The sequence below is a fragment of the Prunus persica genome, chromosome G1 (genome assembly GCF_000346465.2).
Source record: "Prunus persica cultivar Lovell chromosome G1, Prunus_persica_NCBIv2, whole genome shotgun sequence".
Lineage (NCBI taxonomy): Eukaryota > Viridiplantae > Streptophyta > Magnoliopsida > Rosales > Rosaceae > Prunus > Prunus persica.
The window spans coordinates 15,134,909-15,156,137 of record NC_034009.1 but is presented as its reverse complement, the minus strand read 5'-3'; the positions used below and the strand labels follow the sequence as shown (position 1 = coordinate 15,156,137).

At 37.5% G+C, this 21,229-nt stretch overlaps 2 protein-coding genes across 3 annotated transcripts; both read right to left on the bottom strand.

The window, feature by feature from the left end:
• LOC18790299 (probable protein phosphatase 2C 33) lies at nucleotides 9,199-14,811 on the bottom strand. 2 transcript variants are annotated; one of them, XM_020554136.1, is made up of 6 exons: nucleotides 14,433-14,811; nucleotides 13,891-14,297; nucleotides 13,407-13,736; nucleotides 13,098-13,215; nucleotides 12,023-12,246; nucleotides 9,199-9,861 (listed from the first exon to the last, which is right to left on the bottom strand). In XM_020554136.1, exons 2-6 carry the CDS (start codon nucleotides 14,194-14,196, stop codon nucleotides 9,610-9,612), a joined length of 1,230 nt encoding a protein of 409 aa, XP_020409725.1. In that variant the 5' UTR covers nucleotides 14,197-14,297; nucleotides 14,433-14,811; the 3' UTR covers nucleotides 9,199-9,609. The 2 variants fall into 2 exon arrangements, with proteins under 2 accessions (XP_020409725.1, XP_007222732.1); XM_007222670.2 differs by having other exon boundaries at nucleotides 13,891-14,243.
• Nucleotides 16,686-18,591, bottom strand: LOC18793233 (CRIB domain-containing protein RIC4). The gene is made up of 3 exons (XM_007223824.2): nucleotides 18,303-18,591; nucleotides 18,093-18,218; nucleotides 16,686-17,430 (listed from the first exon to the last, which is right to left on the bottom strand). Exons 1-3 carry the CDS (start codon nucleotides 18,499-18,501, stop codon nucleotides 17,150-17,152), a joined length of 606 nt encoding a protein of 201 aa, XP_007223886.2. The 5' UTR covers nucleotides 18,502-18,591; the 3' UTR covers nucleotides 16,686-17,149.

Below are 21,229 nucleotides of genomic sequence, written 5' to 3'. Positions count from 1 at the left end.
TCTTTCTTCTTTGATAAGCTTTCATCTAGTATATGTCCTTCTGTGGCTATCTCCAGCTCACATTCACATTTACACTTGTTGCAAAGAACTACTCTAGATACAATAGTTGCTTTTGATATGGTTATAGTTTCTTTGATAACTCTCCACTGTCAACTTTCTTTTCTCTTTTTCTGGCCAATTTAAAGTAACCATATTGACATGAGGTTGAGGAAAATGATTTATATCAATAGTAGGAGCTTTCTCTACTATCTTCAATTTCCTCAAGGCTAATGCTTCTTGGACAACATCCATGGAAACAGCACAACTATTGGTGGTATAATTCAAAGAGTTATGACATTTGCAGTACGATCTTCTCTTCAATTATTCTGATTTTGGTAATTTGTGTCCAGGTGGTGTATCTATGGCATTTTGAGACATTATTTCATCAAACAAAGCGTCTAACTTTAATAAATCAAAGGTATAAACCTTGTTTGCTGGCTATTTGTTTGGAATAAAACCTCTAGTGAAAGGTGGTGGTTTTTGATTCTTTGGTGCCTTGAGTAAAGCATTGTCGCTTATAGGCTCTTTCATCTTAGCCAGTTCTGCCACAGCTACTACAGTTTCCGCTAACTCTTGGTCATCTTTTGATTCTACCTGTACCAAATGCACTAAGGAGGAAGGGGTCTTGTAATATATACCTTTAGAAGCATTTCTCTTATGCTGCTCTTTTTTTAGTAGTTCTTCATATTTGGTGACCTTATCTGCCAGTTCTGCTAAGTCCCCAAACACTACTCCGTCAAACCTCTTCTTTAATGAGATCCTTAAGGATGTTTGAGCCATATGGATAAAGTGCCCTTCGTCCATGGGAATTATGCACTTCATTTTAAGCTTTCTGAGCCTAGTAATGAAGTCTTGAGTTGGCTCATTCTCGCTTTGTTTAAGCACAACCAAATCACTAATAGTGACTTCAGGGGGGGGGGGGGGGAGGGGGAGGGGATTCTGCAGTAATAATCATGAAAAGCATTCTCTATCTGTTCCCAAGGGTGGATGGAACTGGCTGGCTAATTGGTATACCAAGTGAAGGCTTAGCCAAATAGAGAACTCCCAAAAAGGCTGAGTTTCAATAAAGAGTTGTTCTCTATAGCAATGCACTGGACAGAAAACCTCGCTATATGTTCAACTAATAAAGCATAGCTAATCTTTCCATTGAACTAAGTAAAGTTTGGGACTTTAAAACCAGACGGTAAAAGCATCTAGTCTATGTAGGTTGGATAAGGTTTCCTATAAGTGGGCCTCTCCTCTCTCCTTACTTCAGGATCTACCATTTCTCTGATCAATCTTTGTATTGCCCCCATGTCATTGAGGGCATTGATAGGAAGTGGATTTTGAATTTGTTGTGTTTAAAAATGATCAACCCTTAGTGGGTCAATTTTGAGAGGTCTTGGAATAACTTATTCCCTCTTTTCTGGTTCCTCTTCAAAGTCATTATTATTTCTTCAATCTCATTCTCCAATCATGTTCCTATAATAAAAATGATTAGCATCTCCTTTGCCACTTCTGCCTCATACTAAAGGAGGAAATGGATTAGGATTTGCCCTTTGAGGTCTATAAGGGACCATAGAAGCTGGTTGTGGATTGCCTACTCTTGTGGTGGATGGATAACAGGAGCTTCGTTATTCAGAGACTGAACTGGAGGTAGATTAGGCCTTTCCATCTGAGCTTATTGCGGTGAAACTGGTAATGCTTCTGCAAGTTAATGAGGTACTTGCGGTTCATTTTGGACGAGTTCTTCTTGATTTAAAACAAATACTACCCCATGTCCAGCCTGATCTCCTGCTAGCTTAGGTATTCCAAGGGTTTGTTGCATGAAAGGATCTAGTTGGTATGGCCATTCCAGCCTTGGAGGAGCTCCATAAGGCTGATCTAACTATTGCACAACATGATTTGGATTTGGATTTTGTGCCTCAACAGTCGCACAGTCCTTCATGATATGTCTATTTATTTGCAAGGCCATCATGACTTTATATCATTCAAAGAATTTCAAGTTTCCTAGTTGGAAGCTTCTTGTCTGCTTATATGCTCTTGGATGTGTCCAAACTGAAGGTTTGTGGCTTGAGCTCGCCTATTTCTTGCAGAAGTATTCCCTTAACCTGAACGCCTTGCATCACTTTCATCTGAATCAACTCGTTCTGGCTCCAGTTGGAACGGTGCTTTGCATGGTTCCATAGCTAATCGCGAATTTTGACTTGTACTTCTTATATTCATATACCAACAATGGATGTTAGAAATATGTTTATGTGGAAGTCCCACTGGGCATGCCAAATTGTTTACCTTTTATAAAAAAATAAAAAATAAAAAAATTAGAGCCTATTGAAAGCTAAGTAAAATTCCCTATTGACCTTTTGATCATTAATGGTCTCAAGAATCAATTTTCTTTTATGTGAGCGTGCCACTGTTAGCAATTAAAACTTTAATAGATTTGAATGATTTTATATACTTGCATCCCAAGTAATAGACTTTAGACAAACGATTGTGATTTTAGGTCAGGAAACCTCCCAAGAGAGTTCTTTTCTATGCCTCAGACTAGTAAGGACTTCAAAATTTATTTGGATAAAGTGGTAAGTAAAGCAAAATACATAAATTTATGAAGGATATAACAAACTAGTCCAAGCAGAATTGCCGAGAATACAAAGTATAAAATGAATTGCTAAGTTTGGATAGGCCTTAAGTGTTAGACTTTGACTTCTGCTTAAAAATACAGTCACAATGATGATTTAAGATCGGGCTGGACTAGATGTTGCTGCACTGGAATTGTGCGTCAGCACCTTTAACTAGTAGAGATTAGCTGGAAATCAAACCAATGTTGAAATTGGCAATAAACAAGTTGAGCCATGTGGAGGCTGGAAAATTGAGCAGAACAGCAGGCTGGTACCTGTCCTTGTTGAATTTGAGTAATCTGGTAGCTTTCTAGACAATTTTACGACATTAAGATGTCTTTTTAAATTTTATTAAGGTTTTCATATGATGAAATACCTGATCTCTGCTTGGACTGAACCAAATTATTAAGAGAAATTAATCTCTTATGAGTTCTAATTGGAATACCTTGTCTAGATTGCAAAAGAATCTTGTTTTCTCTTTGACTGTCTAGCTTTTCTATGAGCGGGATTACTTCCTGAAGAAGATTGCTTGCTTACTTTTAGTTGTTGTCAGATTGTATGATCTTTGGTTGGTTTTGAACTGATTGTTTGTATTAAGTTTTTTGTTTAATTGGTTGGTTGGTTGGTTGGTTGGGTGTCTTCTTTTCAATCCGGCACTCTTATATTTATAGGAGTAAATGTGATGATGAATATGAAGAATCTAAAGCTGCAAAATGGTTTTGTATTGATTCATATTTCTTGTGCAGTGTGTAGTACAATATATATATATACAGCTTTAGTGACAAAATAATAAGAGGTAATAATGAGCCTACACTAATATACAAAGATCTAGTTGTCTACTTGAGATATAAAATGGATTTCGATAGAGGTGTATTAGTGGTGAGTAATTAGCTTTGTCTAGAGATATGATAGTATATGTTTAGTGGATGATGAGTGGGCATGTTTGGCAGAAGCTATGATAACTCTTTAATACGCCCCCGCAAGGTGGTGGCCCCATCGAAGACACCAATCTTGGATTTGAGTAGATGAAAATGTTGACGAGACAAGGGCTTGGTCAAAGCATCAGCTAATTGATCAATAGTAAAAACATAAGAAACTTGAAGAAGGCCACGTGTCACATGATTAGGAACAAATTGAAAATCTATTTTGATGTGTTTCATGCAGGAGTGAAGAACATGATTAGTACACTAGAAAGTAACTCCAACATTATCATAGGAAATAGTGGGACTGGTAGGAAGTGAGACACCAAGCTCACGAAGTAAGGATTGAATCCAGGCCAATTCAGCAGCAGTGTAAGCGATGGCATGATACTCAGCCTCAGTAGAGGAATGAGCAACAGATCGTTGTTTGCGAGAAATCCATGCGATTAAATTGCTACCAAGATAAATAAGATAACCAGTGGTGGAGCTGCGATCATCACGATTACCGGCCCAGTCCGCATCAGAATAGGCTTGTAAGGTGGGAGTAGACGAACGACAAAGAAATAACCCATGATAAAAAGTACACTTTAGATAACGAAGAAGTCTCTTGAGGGCTTGCCAATGAAGTTGAGAAGGTTGATGTATGAATTGAGAAAGTTGGATAACGACAAATGCAATGTCAGGACAAGTAAGGTTGGAGACCACCAACGAGTTGTCGAAACATGGTAGCATTGGTTGGAGGAGAACCATCATGAAGGGTCAGGGGATTGGAGGTGGAAATTGGGGTGCTGACCGCCTTAGCGCCATCCATACAAGTTGTAGCTAAAAGATCCTTGATGTATTTGTGCTGGGAAAGACATAATCCACTAACAATAGGCACTTCTCAACACCAAGAAAATAATGAAGATGACTTAAATCTTTGAGCGAGAACCGCTGGGCAAGGTTATGAAGAAATCGAGACAAAGTAGATGAATTATTTCCTATAACAATAAGGTCATCAACATAGATAAGTAAGTAAATAATAGCATAACTATGACGATAAATAAATAAGGAGGCATTTGAGAGGGCGTTGGTGAATCCATGAGAGAGCAAGAAAGAGCTCAATTCTTTGTACCATGCGCGCGGTGCCTGCTTGAGACCATATAATTCTTTGCAAAGTTTGCATACATGAGATGGAAAATTTGAGTCCACAAAACCAGGGGGTTGAGACATATAGACATCTTTAGAGAGTGAACTGTAGAAAAATGCATTATTGACATCAAGTTGGCGGATGGGCCATCCAGAAGAGAGAGCAAGGTGTTGAACAATTCGAATGGTAGTAGGTTTTACAACAGGACAGAAGGTGTTAGAGAAATCAATGCCAGGGCGCTGATGAAATTCTTTAGCAACTAAATGTGCCTTGTATCTGTCAATATTGTCGTCTGGGTGACGTTTGATGCGAAATACCCACTTGCAACTAATGAGGTTCTGATGAGAGGTGGCTGGAACAAGTTCCCAGGTTCCATTTCGGATTAAGGCATTAAATTCAACTGACATGGCATCACACAAAATAGGATCTCGAGTGACCTAAGAGACTAGAGACAAAGGGAGAGGGTGTTTGGTAGTGACATGAATGTGTTTGGGTGTAAAGATATGGTTTTTGGATCGGGTAATCATGAGGTAATGATTGGTAGGAGGAGATGGATGCGGCGATGGTGGAGAAGGGGAACTAGTGGGAGATGCTGGTGAGAGATCAAGCATGAGAGGACAAGGCTTATTCCAGGGAGAACAAGATGACGGAGATGAGGCACTAGCAACCGACGCAGCAGGAGCTACGGATGGTAAAGTATGGCGATGTGGTGTCGTTGCATGCATGATAGGCACATGTAGGATAAGGGGGATGAGAAAGGACCAGAGCTCAAGGCTGAAAGTGGAGACATGACGAGCAGATGGATTATGTGAAGTGGAAGACAGACTCATCAAATACAACATGTCGAGAGACAAAAAGACGCTGAGAAGAAAGATCAAGGCATTTGTAGGCGCTTTGGTTAAGGGAATAGCCAAGAAAAAGACATGGGCGAGAACACAGAACAAGTTTATGAAAGTTGTAGGGATGTAACCATGGAAAACATAAACGGCTGAAGACACGAAGTTTACAATAGTGTAAGGTGATATGTTTCCAAGAGTAGAGATGGGCATACGATTGATAAGGTATACCGCAGCTTGAAAAGCACGAGTCCAATAGGAGATAGGCATGGGGGCTTGATGAAGGAGGTTAAGAGCAGTTTCAACAACATGACGATGACGACACTTAGCTGACCCATTATGTTTAGGAGTGTAAGAAGGGGAAGTTAGGTGGTAAATACCACTAGAAGCAAGAAAATCTTTGAGTTTGACATACTCATCACCCTCATTAGAGTAAAGAGTAGAAATTTTTGTTTTGAAATAATTTTCAACAAGGAATTTAAATTTGGTAAAAATATGAAGCAAGTTAGATTGAGTTAATGGGGTAGAGCCAAATGTATTTGGTGTAATGGTCGACAAAGATAACATAATATATAAAATCATCAATTAAGAAAATAGGAGCAGGGCACCAAACATCACTATATAGGATATTAAGAGGACCTCTACTCATAAGAGATGAAACACAAAACAGGAGCCGATGCTATGAGACACACGAAGACACACTAGAGGATTTAGACGACACAGAGAGGGAGGAGGAATGGATAATTTTATGAAGAGTACAGTTATTTGGGTAACCAAGGCGTTGATGCTAGGCATGCATAAAGGTTGCTTCACCAACCATAGCAACAAGCTGAACAAAGGAACTAGTGGGAGATTGAGGCCACTCATACATGTCATTCTTATTCGGGCCTCGAAGAAGTGTTGTCCCCGTGCGTAGATCCTTCAGACAAAAGTAATAGGGGAAAAATTCAATTGAGGTATTGTTATGTTTACAGAATTTAGAAACAGATATTAAATTTTTATGTATGGAAGGAACGCAAATCACATTAGATAAGGAAAAAGTAGTAGGGGAGGAAGAAGAAAGGTGCGTAGATCCAACATGTGTGATTTCCAAACCTGATCCATTACCAATGACAGTTTCATCAGAACCTTCATATGGAGAATGGACAGAAATATTTTTCAGATTAGCAGTGACATGGTAGGAGGCACTAGAGTCGATGTTTCAGATTTGCGGAGAGATAGTGATGCCAGAAGCATAGTTTGCAACTGGTGGCTACTGCTGGACAAAACAAGCGTGGGGACAACGCTTGGTGCTATAACTTTATTAATCACAAATTTGACAGAAACCACACTAGCAAGTTCCAAAGGTATTGTGGGAGCGCTGAAATTGAGTAGTACTAGAAGGACTACGATTGAAGGAAGTAGTGCCAGAGGATTTGTGATGGGAACCGATATATGAGCCAAAGTTTGAGCGGGATTGATTGTGGAAACTTCGGCGAGGACTGCGATTCAGGGACCGAGAGGAATGGGGCTGCTGAGCAATGTTCTTAGTAATGACAGGCAATCCAGTATGGGTGTCCTCGCATTGCAGGGCAGCTTCATACTCAACAAGTTTGTCGTGAAGCTCTTCAAAGGAAATGGAGCTTTCACAAGCACGGACCACAGCGGTGAGTTCCTTGAATTCAGGACCAACACCGTTAAGAATATGGATGACAAGATCATCATCAACAACTGGAGCATCAATAGGAGCTAACTCATCAGCAATGGCTTTGACGATTTACAGGTATGCAGTGACAGGTTTGGAGTCACGACGTGTGAGGGTGAGTCTTTCTTTGAGACTCATGACATGAGATCGAGCTCGGTTGGCAAAGAGCTATGAGAGTTTGTCCCAAGCAGCCTTGGAGGTTTTTGCATAAGCAATGAAGGAGATAACTTGTTCAGATAGCGAAGCAAGGATGGCATGAAGCAACAGTTGATCTTGACTTGTCCACAGAGCGTGGGGAGAAGATGGAGAACCAGCGGTTGATGATGGTGGGGAAGTATATAGTTTAAGGGCATTGATAGTGATTAAGGAAGTAGTGTTGTCCGTGGAGCTGGAAGAGGACACAGTAAGACGGGGATTGGGAGGTTTCGGTGGTTGTGTTTAAAGGCAGGAATGAATAGAGGAAGAAAAAAAATACAATGAATAGAAAAAGATGCTCGGTGGAGCTGTTAAAGCTCTGATACCATGAAGAATCTAAAGCTGCAAAATGTTTTTGTATTATTCATATTTCTTGTGCAATGTGTAGTACAATAAATATACAGCTTTAGTGACAAAATAATAAGAGGTAATAATAAGCCTACACTAATATACAAAGATCTAGTTGTCCACCTGAGATATAAAGTGGATTTCAATGGAGGTGTATTAGTGGTGAGTAATTAGCTTTGTCTAGAGATATGATAGTATATGTTTAGTGGATGATGAGTGGGCAATTTGGCGAAAGCTATGATAACTCTTTGATAGAATAGTCCTAGATATTTTTCGATTTTGGACTGACCCTCATTAATGCACAAGTGATAAAAGATTGTGAGCCAATTGCTTTGATGATTTTTGGCTCCTTGCTCATCAATGCTCTTGAATGTCTCCTGATCATTCCTTTTGCAAAACACTAAACTGAAGTGAACGATAATACCCATATTCTTCCAATGTTGGTTCCATAAATACAAATATCCTGGTAGTAGAAATCTGGCTATCTTACAATAAATAGCCGTGATTTCCAATTAAAGCAAGTCTGACTTCAGTTTCTAGCTTTGATGGTCATCAAATTCATTTGGAGTCTAGCTACCAATGGTGAGGAGTCACTCTGACATACTTTAATAGTTAAGAAATTTGTGAGCTGGAGATGAACTAATTCAAATAATTTGATTCTTGGATTAAATTACCATTAGTGGTAACTTATTTCTCAATTATGAAAAGTGATCAAATAATTAATTTAATTCCCCTTTGTTGAATAGTATAGGCCTTCACCATTTTTGGTAAACAAAGTCCATTATCATTTTGGAAAGTGAATCCAATGGTCATTTCAGGCCAGCACACAGATTTCAGGCCCAAACAGTTGGGTAATAGAAAAACATGATGTTTGATGTGTGTGGGTGACTGTAGAGATAAAATCTTAAGAGTTGCGGTGGGCTAATTTCAACCATGAGGGGTGGGTTATTTTTAATTAACCTAGTTTTGACTTACAAAATTAACACTAATTTTTTTCATCTCCAAATTTAGCACTAGGCTAGAGCCCACTCTAGCTCAAACATAGATCAGTCCTTGATGAAAAAGGGTATTGATTTGCAGATCAATGATCTCATGTTCAAACTAACATGACCCCTTAATAATTTGCGTGCGCGTGTGAAATCCCCTATATCTAAATTAAAAGATTTATACATAGGTGTTTGAACAGATTTGACTTATTTTAAGGGAGAAATGTGGTTAAATATTGGTTCAACAAAGCTACCGTTTATTAAAATTACGGTGTTTTGGAAAGAAAAATGTAATCGTTTATTAATTTGTATGTGAGTGATGTAAGTGTTCAATGTGATTAAACAACCTGTAACAATAGCAATTAAAGCAATTATAAGTAACATACCAAAAAAAGATTAACAATTAGTATTTCCTCTACCAAACAAAAAATCAGCAAATAGAAATCAGAGGTAAGGCGACCGGAGAAGAAAAGATACATTGGAATTACAAGAAAAAACCAATACACCAAAGAAGTTAAGTGCAGAAATATAATAACAACCCATGGATAAAATTTCCAACCACCCACCAACGTATAAAATCAGGGTAGCCTTTGTAATGAAGAACAACAAGGCTTCAAGACATGTATTTACAAAAACTCCAATCGACACTGCTAAAGAGAGACAAGGAAATAACACGTCTCTCTTCCAACCAATCTAAATGAAACTCTCAAACCTTTTTCCAAGATTTTATTTAAAAAAATAAAAATCAATAAAATGGTGATAAGAAGGAAAAGAAATATAGACAATGATAACAAAACTAATGCCCTACAATCAACAGGGCTCAGGAGCAGGCAAGTCATAAAAGTATATGCCACTGCTTCTGCTGTTTCTTAATACTAACTCCCATCCTGATATTGGGAAGAATTTCCAGAGCTCATTTCCTCTCCGGTTGGTGAGAAATCGGAACTAATGTCAGATGTACTGGAGGTGAGGAAGAGGCAAACTACAGCACAATCATCAACCTTAACATACGGGTATTTTGATCTCCAAGCTCGAGTTGCTGACTCTACCAGGGCTCGAGCAGCAGAGGCTCGTGGAGCTAATGCTACTATTTTTACCACTTCTTCATTTGAGAGGACATCCCATATCTGCCAGAAAGTAAATTTATATAAGCCAATGCTAAACAATCTGTCCCATGAGTAAATTTATATAAGCCAATGCTAAACAATCTGTCCCATGATAATCTTTCATGTGCATTATGTGAAGCTGAATACTCTAAATCTATGACGTCAATTTGGATTCATATGGTCTTTCTAGTTAATCCATTCTCACAATCCACAAGAGATCTTTACATCCAATTGAATTTTAAATAAGGCTTGGTAACAATTATCAAGAAATCTCCAGAAGCGGATAAATAAACTGCACTTCTGTCCTCAAACTCACATGAAGTACATTAACAACGTCAAGGCCTTTCAAAGTTTTGGATTATCATGTTTACCAGACCAGGACCATGATACTTTCATTCAAAGAGAAACACATTAAAAGGCATAGAGAAGTGGAAGATTAACTACGCAAACGATACAATTTAAGACAGATCAGGACTGCAATAGATGAGGTTAAGCAGGAGCATTACACAGATTATGTACACATACAAAGGTCATATTTTTCTTAATTTGCAAGGAAAAAAGTGGGAAAAGAAAGATAAATGTATAAAAAGAATTTTTTTTACAATTCCATTTTCTTCACAGAATTGACAGCTTGACACAATACGTCCATACGGAAGATGAATAACGAATACACTCAGCAACAAAGAAACAACCATAGTTCCTTTCTGCATACTTAGATCCTGCACAAATATCCGTGCCATATTCTCAGAAACAAACAAACCAACCATAGTTCCTTTCTGTTTCTCTCTAGTGCGCTCCCTGTTCCCGACTCGATATTAGGTCAAGATAAAGCCTTTTCTCCTGTGTCTTGTTTTTCCTCATTCAAAATTTTCCTAACCTATATTAACTCACACAAGGAACCTTTCCTCTTTCAAATAATTTTTTTTAGTAGGGAATTTTCTTAATCCTCTTGATTACACATAAAGAACCACACACAATTTTCAGACTAGTGATATAAAAGACTCAATTCAAGCCTAAACCATGTCCACGGTGCTTCCACCGCATTTGGAAACTCATAAACAATCTTCTATTTGGATTTCGGACACATGATCCTGTCTCTAGCAAATGACTTGCATATTCCAAACACTTAAAGATAATGTTCTTATGGGCATCATTGCCACCACTCTTGCTCCCAAACCCCCTATGTGCATGACTTGCACATGTCAAACACCTCTCTCCTATTCAGTAACATTGTTACCTAATTGCTAAGTTCATTGTTAATAGAGTGAAGCAGATGCTCTTCAAACTTATCAGCCCTTATCAAAATGCCTTTGTTGTTGGGAGATGGATAGGTTGATCTGATGAAGGCCAGATGGAATGGTAGATTGAGTATCATTTTTTATACTTTTACAGCTTTCAAGTCTCTTGCTGCTTATGGTTAATTGATGAGAGTTTGCATCTCTATCTAAACATTCTCCACCTTTGTAAATGGAGAGTTGTGGGCTTTTTCCTCAAGGATGCAAGAACTAGGAGAAGTAGGGGAGCTAAGATTGCTTGGTTGATGTTTGATGTCCTAAAAAGGAAAATGAAAGGTATTTAGGGATCAAATATCTTCATCTCTGGAACAAGGCTTTTATTATGCTTAGGCACTCATGGAAGCCAGTCAAAGATGATGATATATCTTGGCTCGTGGATTAAGGAGTACCATCTGAACGGTGTAGCTTATAGGAGAGTACTCCTCAGGTTTAGAGGAAGTTGCTAAAGCTAAGAACCCTGCCATGACTCCTTAGCACAGCACATCATTGGCATACCTGAGGTGGTGAGATCCCATTACACTCAACTGAAATCCTAGAGTGATCATGACTCTGAACTGTCTACAGATGCCAAGGTCCGCACAATTGCGCAAAGAGACTGTTGGCTATGATGAATGATCCCCTGCTAACTCAAGGGGCCAAATGGATATCAGTTACTCTATGCCAACTCAACTTGAAGGGACGTTATTAAGTGGCTCCCAACCACTACAGGAACTTAGTTAGCTACCTCTATTTCGGAAAAAAAATTAGGGCTTTAGGTGGCTGCCGGCCTTGGCTCATTGAGTAACGACTCTTTCTATACCGCCCCCCAGACAAAAGAAAAATGCAGGAAAATTTGCATCATAACAAGAAGCTGTAACTCATATTATATAAACAAGTAGATTTCTCACCCCATCAGTAGCCAATACTACAAATTCATCATTCTCAGTGAGGCGACGATAAGAAATATCAGGGACAGAGATTAAACCAAAGTCCTTTAGGCAGAAATCTCCAAAAGCCCGTGCCATGGCTAGGCCAGGTGAATTACTGTTGGGCAACCAAACTCGAGCGACCTCAGGCTCGTTTTGGAGAGCAAATACTCGTCCTTTACATCGCATAATCCTCTCTGCTTCCCCTAGATGCATAAAATAATTGTGTTAAAAAATAAGATTAATCATCCCGTATTATTCAACCAAGATTCCTAACTGCATAATAAAGAACAATCCGTATTCCCAACTACTATAACACCAGATTAAAGTGCGTATGCATCAACACGTGCGTGTAGATGGGTGCTGCAAGAGTGCATGTCTGCATGTGAACTTACTTTCAGATCAATTTAAACAAAAAAGCATCTACATATCCATGCACCCAATGTTAAAACAAACTTGCAATCCAAGATCAAGAAATAGAGAAAACATGCTATGTTATTGAGATTATACAACATCTACTCGGACATATTGCATCAATTACACAAATAATGAGAAGATCTCCATTTGAACCTAGTCCATTGCAGAGAAAAAACCTTTTAAAGCACTATGCAGCTGAAGATTTTCAGCCTTGGATTTCTTTACCTCACTAAGCATCACATTAATCAAATTCTATTTACAGAAGTTTTCACAGCACTACTATTTGGTAAAAAATTAAATCCTAAATGACATAAATTTCATAGTATTAGTAGCGACAGCTATTTTATTTAGTGTGCCAGCTGTAACAATAAATTATCCTAAGGAACATAAGCTATCAATGGGGCACTGCTCCTGATTTCTAGATACTATCAAAGATAGAAATCCTCAGCTGGATTCTATTGTAAAAATTTAAAAAGTTTATTATCAATATAAAAAAGAATGAGATTGATATTAAGTCTGAACTATGCATTTGTTTCTAAGACAAGTCGTAACCAAATGCTGTGTATTTTCTGTAAAGTTGGAATCTTCATATCTTTGAACTTTAACCATTTATTATTAAGAGTGGGAGAAAGAAAGCTACTTGGAAGATTTGGTTTGAGGTCTACAGTCAACTGAACAGCAACGAGGGAGCCATCTTCATCTCTGGTGCCTAGTAGAGCTCTAGAGTCCCCAACATTTGCAATAACAAGATCCTGACCCTGTAAACAGCATATACGTATTTAAGACAAATTTACAGGTGCAATCTCGATGTACCAAAACTTAAATAATAGCATCTCAGCTCTTGCATCAGATATTGACCCACTGTAAATCTCAAGTGTCCATATTTCATACAAATACTGCAACTTTATTAGATTAAGACTCTTTGTAAGTGTTCTTGCAAATGAACTACCTGCTTGACCAAGGTAACAGCAGTTGTCCCACTGCAATAGCAATCAATACGAGGATGCAATTTGAGCTCCTTGTCCATGACCTTAAAAGCCTTCAGAAAAGAATCTTTCAATGTCACAAAAAGCTCACAGTGCTCGTTATCCTTGTGGTCTTGATATGAAGCAGCCTCGTTGGTATCATCAGCAGCCCCTTTCTTGGCGTTATTAGTCAATACCCATTGTGAAGTCAACTTCAAAGGTAGAGCATCCCTCACCTTCTTTGCAACCACATGGCCAAAAGGGCCATGCCCATCAAAAACACCACAAAATATAGTATCCGGGGAACCAAAATTCTGTAAAACACCACAAATTCTTTAGTATTGTACTACTCAATAATCCAGATTCAATTTCCATATATATATATATATATATATATAGAGAGAGAGAGAGAGAGAGAGAGAGATAAAATTGAGTAAAAGTAGAAGTTGCAGAGAGAAAGCAAAGTACCTCCCAAGCAATCATGGCGTCCTGATTGACCCCTTTCTTGCCTTGCTTGCAGAACAAGGAAGCAAAATCAGAGGAACCATTCTGGAACTGCCTGCCAGGGACTCTGTGCAGCCACATCTCCAGATTATTGGAAGGCGGCGCCACCACCGTGGCAGAGGAGTTCCCAGTCACCCTCCTCTTCCTCCTCTTGTTGCCCGCCCCCGGGGAGGAAGGGACTGGGCCGTAGGCTGACCCGCCTTCCAGGGAGAGGCAGGAGCCCATGCCGAGTGCCCTGACCAAGTCCAGAAAGCACTCCAACCCCACCATACAGTCGGGGCCCTTCCTTGGCTCCACCGGCGGATCCGTCTTGCTTTCTGTTTCGGATAATTTGGATTGATTTCGAGGATAACGGATAATTTCAGTCAGTTCTGTCAGTAAGTCACATAAAAAGCATTTCAATTTCAATCCCAATTTCCCAAATCACATCAAATTTCATATTCATAAGGATAATTCAATTCATTTTCGACCTCAATAAAAAGATAACCCATTTATGTAAAATTTACCAATTTGCCAATTTGACGTTGACGGGAAAGGAGCAGAGGAGAGAGTTGATCAGACACAACCTAAGCGCACCTTAGATTCTGGTTTCTGATTGCTGAGAGAGACGACCTTTCTATCTGAACACAAGAAAAGTATATATATTTTTTTTTTCCTCAAGTTCTCAAACTGAGGGTAGATGATGGATGTTGAAGAAAGAAGACTAACTTCACAAGCCTGTTTCGATGCTCTCTCTCACTGCACTGCCCGTTAAATAATTGGATTTGTTACTAATACCTAATACTTAACAGTAATTGTATTAGTTTATCTGTTTTAACAGATTGTTCTATTTGTTTGCCGGAACAACAAAATCCAAAATCAGTTTATGTATTTCAACCCCTAAAAAAAAAAAAAGTTGTTGATGTAATGTGGTCGCCAGCGCTATATACATGAAGAAGTGGCTTAGTCTTATCCCTTCTCTCTAACCCATCACTTACTCCAACCTAATCACATAGCGTGATTATCACATTATGACGTGATTCACGTGTTATAATTTTGGTTAAATTTATAATATACTATGACAGTTATTTGTTTATTTATTTGTTTTTTTTGTTGTTGTTTTTTTTTAAAATCAAAGAGAGAAGTTATAAATGGGAGAGGAAATGAATTGGAATTCGATCAACTGAATCCTCTAATTAATTTAATTCATGATTATTCAGGTGTTGAATTACATATTGTGATGTGAAACCTATATCTATATATATAAAGCAAAAGATAGAGAATGGTACAACATTGCAAATACTAGAAAATGTCATTGGTTAATGCAAACATTAAGAATTGAAATTATTAATTAAATGATAACATGGTAAATTCACACTTTTTATGTTAAAAAATTAAAATTAAAAGAAAAATCAGGTAATTGATCTTATTTTTATGAAATACAACTACTCATTATCTTTTCTAATTCTAAAATAAATTTAAATATTTTTTTTAAAAAAGCCTCTTACAGGTGCCGAAGTGCATGCAAAAAGGCTAATAGTTTTTAAAACGCATGAGAAATTATTAATGAAAATAATTCTAATATTCACGTGTTAGTAAAAAAAGAAAAAAGGAAAGTCAAGGATATTAATAATTCTAATACTCATCGGATCTCATTCCGTGTAAGTAAACATACCATTAATAAAACATACATACATTCCCTATTTTTATATCTAAATTCGAATCCCTCTTTTGATAATTTAAATTAAATTAAAATAAAATATCGTTTACATCCAAAATATACCGTTAATAAATAAAATATGAGTTATAAAATAAATGAATTAATAATATCACATCGCAGTATTACGGTTGAACTCGAGAATTTCTCGCATTTACCCTCTTCTGACAAAACTACGTCAAAAGGATTATTGTTGATTTTTCTTGGCTGAGAGGCTGGTCAGTTTGGTAACTTTAGCATGGGTGGGTGGCTATAAGAGGATGCACGTTCTGACGGATCTAAGCAGCGACCAAAATGTTATGAAGAACATGTGTTGGGCACAGACAAGTGGGTGCTGGATTTGGTGGGGTGGTGGTGGTGACGCCTTTAAACTATGTACAATTTCATTATTCTTTAATTTATGTTTTTTTTTTTTTTGGTTTAGAAAATGGAAAAATATTATGTTATTGGAAAGTCGGCTCAAATGGCATATGCAAATTGCAAGACCAATCAATCGCATTACAGTTACACACACAAAAGGTTCCTTTTATCCATAAGATCAGGGTCTGCACAAGGCTGACGCTGCAGGACTTATCCATTTTTTTATGTTCAATAATTGTGTTATAGATTAGATTTTGACCAACAAAAAACAAAAGATTAATAGAGACGTAAACGATATTGAGAAGGGTGGAATCGAATCTAGGACTTTAGATGTAATCATTTAAGCTACAAGTCCTCGCAAAATATAAATAATTTTTAATTCGAACGTAAGCGGGCCAACAAAAAAAAAATTAGGGTCTTTGAAGACAAGTTCAAAACTTTTCAATTTTAAGATTGGCGTTTAAAGAAATTGGTGTCCATAGACAAATTTTGGGTGTGAACGAATGCCTCTTACATTCCTCGGTCTAGTAAGCCCAAAGCTGTTCTTCAAACAAAACCTTCATGTTCATGCAAGGCAAAGTTTATAATATCCTTATAATATCCCAAGTCCAAATTCTCTTCCAAAACTACTTAACCCAATGCCACGTGGCGATAAGAGTTTGGAAGAATTGTCCGATCTCGATGTTGATATATATTAAACTAATTTTAGGTATCAACAATTTTGACTATATTATTGATGTAGAAAATTAATAATTCCGAAATTCGATTAAGTAAGTTTTACACTAAAAACTCATAATCAAATCCATAATCTTGTATCCTTACATCCAAATCAACCCTTGGGCTTTCTTAATTTCTGCAAAAACAATCCTAACACTTTGTGCGGGTGGCCAATTTAATATAGCAAAGACTACGAAAATGATTCAGTATGAATACTCTAAGCTCCACTAATGTCACTCCACGCACCCTAATCAATTTCCATCAATAAAAATTCATCATGAACTGATCTTGACATGATCATCACTCCACCCCACCTCCTCAGAAATTCAGAAGTCCAAACCATGCATGCTTAAATCTGTAATTAATTAGTTGACGTGGAGAGGCATTAACATGATGATTAAGATAATCACAACACATCACAGCATGCTCTAGCTTCAATTACTTATAAAATTAGTTAACATCTGTGGGCGTCTTTGGATCATCAACAAGGAGCGGCTGAGGCTGGTGGGTGGTCTGTGCAGCCATGGCGAACTCAAACTGCTTTAAAGAAATTGAAGGGAAAGAGAGTATTTCTGGAGCACTGTTGAAGTTTTCCCAGCTGCCTTTTATGGATCCAGTTGTATTGGTAGTTGTTGACCCATCCAATCCTATGTGTGTCACATGCTTCACATCTGTAGGCACCCCAATTTCCATCTCTCTCTCCTCTTCTTCCTCAATCTCTTCCTTGTAAACTGAACAACCATATATATATATATATATATATATATAATATAGATATTAAACAACTAATTAGAAATAAAATAACATATGTCATAATATATTTTCATATGGATATTCTTCATTGCATAAATTCCTTAGGATGAGACCAAAACAAAAAAGTTTCTTGGTACACCTAATTTTTGTTTTTGTTTTTTAATATTAGTTGATACGTACAGCTAATGGTCTCGGCCATCTCATGGTTTAATTAAGGATTTAAAACGGGTGGATGTATATGTGTGGTGTATTTGAGTACAACCATGTAGTATAACTCATCCCATATTATAATATAAGTGGATAACTATATTGTACACCCATATTATAAGACGTGAGCAAATTATACCATGTTATCGTATTCCAGTACCATATATATATGCGATCGCTTCAAAGTCAACATCCACTTTTTAAGAACATGATGGACAAAGCAACATTTTTTGAACTTGCAACGCACTCTATAATGCGATTACGGAATGTTTCATTAACACTAAAGCCTTTCTTTTTACGAATCATCTAAGGAAAAAGTAATCAAACATGTTTGGCCTTTTGATTAAACATGCATTTTGAATAAGTAGACACTATTTGAGCATGCACATCTATATCTATAATTAGGAATACTTTCAATTAATCATCGGCTTACCAAATATTTGAGACAAACTTTTGATGCTTCTGATCAATCTTTCAAATCCACTGGAAATGTGACTCTTCCTAAGATTCAGAAAACGATAAGTGTTCTTCACTTTTGCTCCTTGTGCTTTTCCATCGTCTTCCTTATCAAAACACCATATAGTCTCAAATTAGCACCAATATCAACTTGAGGGAGAGAGAGAGAGAGAGAGAGAGAACATACTTGTTACATGTGGCGGTGGGTTTTGTGTTTCTGCTTTTGATTTTCTTGTTTGATCATCACTTGTGCCTATGGCAACGCTGGACTGAGAAGTGCAGCCAATGCCAAAAGGAAGAACAGCAAATCTTTCCATGCGATCCTTCATCCCTTCATAGACAAAACTACAAAGCCTAAGCCTTGTTTTGTTGGACTCAGAAGCCATGGAAACACAATGTGGTGTATTATATTAGTTCGAAATCAGGGATGACTTTAGGAACAAGTTAAGCAAGAATGATTCAAATGTGGAAAATGTTTGATCCAATACTGTTGTTCTAGTTTGGTACGTGGGGAGAAATTTATAAGAAAAGAATGATTATGAATATGATGGAGTGGGTGTTAGAGTTGGTTAAACTGAAACTCAACCTACTTTTTGCTGATTGCAAGTCTAATTTGGAGGATTAAGCATTGAACAGCTGGTCCACAGACCAAACTTTTCTTTCATTCAAGTGTTCCTATTTGATCATTTTATGGTGGGCTCCCCTTCACTTGCCTCTCTTTGAGACCAAGCCACCTCTCTCCTTATTATCATTCCTTTTATAGGCTTTATATGCTTTGATATTTTTATTTTTTGTTTTAGTCAATTTTGTATTTTATGGGGAGGGTTGTTTGTTGGTTCAAATGTTTTTAGAAAAATTTAAAGTTAAAAATATGGGTACAATAAGGAAGTACATTGACGAAAAATATTGAATTTTTTAAACGTTTATTTACTGTAATGTCCTTAAAATTATGGTCAAATCTCACTTTATCCTCTAAAAGTTAAAGTGACCTAAAGTGTTTCCTTGACCATGTTTTGGTGGTTCACTTTGCCCCCCACTATAACTCTGTTAAAATTGTTGACTTGGAATGAATGGGTCTCACTAGTTTGCTGAAATGTATGCCACAAAAGTGCCATGTGTGAAATTTTTAAAATTTAACAAATAGGATATTTTTCTCTCCCTCTCTCTTAGACCCAAGAACCTGTAAAACAATAGATGCTCAAGAGAATGTTGGTGAGCTTTGCATACCATCTAACACGATGGAGCAGCAATATTTATATTGATATGTTCAACTAAAACCAATACATAGATTACATCAAATCCTTATTTACAAGGAAACCATCTATACATTTGAAAATCAAAAGACAACCTATCTCAACACAATTCAAAGACGTCCCAATGGACTAGGACTTCTTATCCACATCAAGTAAACATTTTGAATTTGAATGCTCATATAACATCTGTCTAACATCCCCCGCAAGCTAATAGGCCGTTGAAGAACTGGAAGCTTGGAGACCAAGTAATTAAAACGCATCATGTACAACCCTTTGGTAAACAAATCAACAATCTGATCTTGAGAACAAACACAATGAACAAGCAGTTCACCACAAGTGAATTTTTCGCGAACATATTGATAATCAACCTCCAAAGTTTTGGTTCCAGAATGGAAGACAGGATTAGAAGCCATGGCAAGCGATGACACATTGTCACACCAAATTTGAGGAGGGGGACAACTCCATATCACGAAATAAAGAGCTAAACCAAGACAATTCCGCAGCAGTATGCACAAGCTGCCTATACTCAGCTTCTATGCTTGATTGAGACACAATCTTTTGCTTTTTAGAACTCCACGAGATTATATTCTTGCCCAAATAAATGCAGAAACCACCAGTTGAGTGTCGCGAATCTGGATTGTTGGCATAATTCGCATCAGAAAAGGCATTAAGTTGCAAGTCACCATGACGATAAACCAATCCATGATCATATGTACTCTTCAAGTAACACAGAATCCTCTTCATAGTGGACCACTGAGTGGAAGAAGGATGTTGCATGAATTGACAGACCTGGTTTACAAGACATGCAAGATCAGGCCTGGTGATGATGAGGTATTGCAGAGCACCTACAACGCTTCTATAAGTCGCGGAATCTGAGCTTCTGACCTGTTGGTGTAGGTGTAGAAATCGGCTTGGCAACAGTGAACTTCGTATGAGACAACAAATCCAAAGCATACTTAGATTGAGTTAAGTACATGGAATCACAACTTCTATGCCCAAAAAATAGTGTAGCCGTCCCAAATCTTTCATGGAAAAGGAAGTACAAAGCTGCTGAATAAGAAGAGAAATTTGAGATTGATCATTATCTGTTACGAGGATGTCATCAACGTAGATCAGCAAGACTAAATAAACACCTTTCTAATTATATACAAAAATAGAGTAGTCACATTTGGATTCTTGGAAACTAAGCTCCAGCAAATAATCAGAAAAATGTTGAAACCAAGCCTTGGGCGCCGACTTAATCGATAGAGACTTCGTTGCAATTTACAAACATGGTGTGGGAATTGAAAATCAACAAAACCTACCAATTGACACATGTATACTTCCTCGACAAGATAGCCATGCAAGAAAGCATTTTGAACATCTAATTAGCGCACATGTCATCGATTGGAAACAACCAAACTCAAAATCAACCAAATAATGTTGTGTTTAACAACAGGAATAAAGGCCTGGGTGTAATCAACACCTTCTTTTTGGTGAAAACCATTTGGCAATCAATCTCGCTTTATACTGTTTGATTGAACCACCGAACTTCCTTTTCATCTAAAATACCCATTGTTGGACAGCAAATTCATACTGGATTAACATGAGATAAGAGTCCAAGTCCAATTTGTTTGCAAGACACTGAATTCTTACCTCATAGTCTGTCAGCGCCTGAAAATATTTGTATTTTTAGTTGGAGCCATCTGCATGAAAAAGAAAATTTTTGGACTCAAAATGGTGAGGATTGGAATTTTTGGAAAAATATTCTGATTGATTTTGGAGGAGAGATTGTTACATAAGAATAATAGAGGTGATGTTGAGCTCATAGCATTTTTCGGACCTCAAATAAGTTTTTGAAGTTGTTTCACTTAGGTTATGA

Bases quoted from the DNA above. Each gene is read 5' to 3' on its own strand.
- LOC18790299 (XM_020554136.1), bottom strand. From the start codon at position 14,196: ATGGTGGGGTTGGAGTGCTTTCTGGACTTGGTCAGGGCACTCGGCATG. The intron at 13,737-13,890 runs GTACTTTGCTTT...GGTGTTTTACAG, and splicing joins ACGCCATGATTGCTTGGGAG to AATTTTGGTTCCCCGGATAC. The intron at 9,862-12,022 runs GTGAGAAATCTA...ACTTTCTGGCAG, and splicing joins TAGTATTGGCTACTGATGGG to ATATGGGATGTCCTCTCAAA.
- LOC18793233 (XM_007223824.2), bottom strand. From the start codon at position 18,501: ATGGCTTCTGAGTCCAACAAAACAAGGCTTAGGCTTTGTAGTTTTGTC. The intron at 18,219-18,302 runs GTATGTTCTCTC...TTGATAAGGAAG, and splicing joins CCCACCGCCACATGTAACAA to ACGATGGAAAAGCACAAGGA. The intron at 17,431-18,092 runs GTAAGCCGATGA...ATGGTTGTTCAG, and splicing joins AAGTTTGTCTCAAATATTTG to TTTACAAGGAAGAGATTGAG.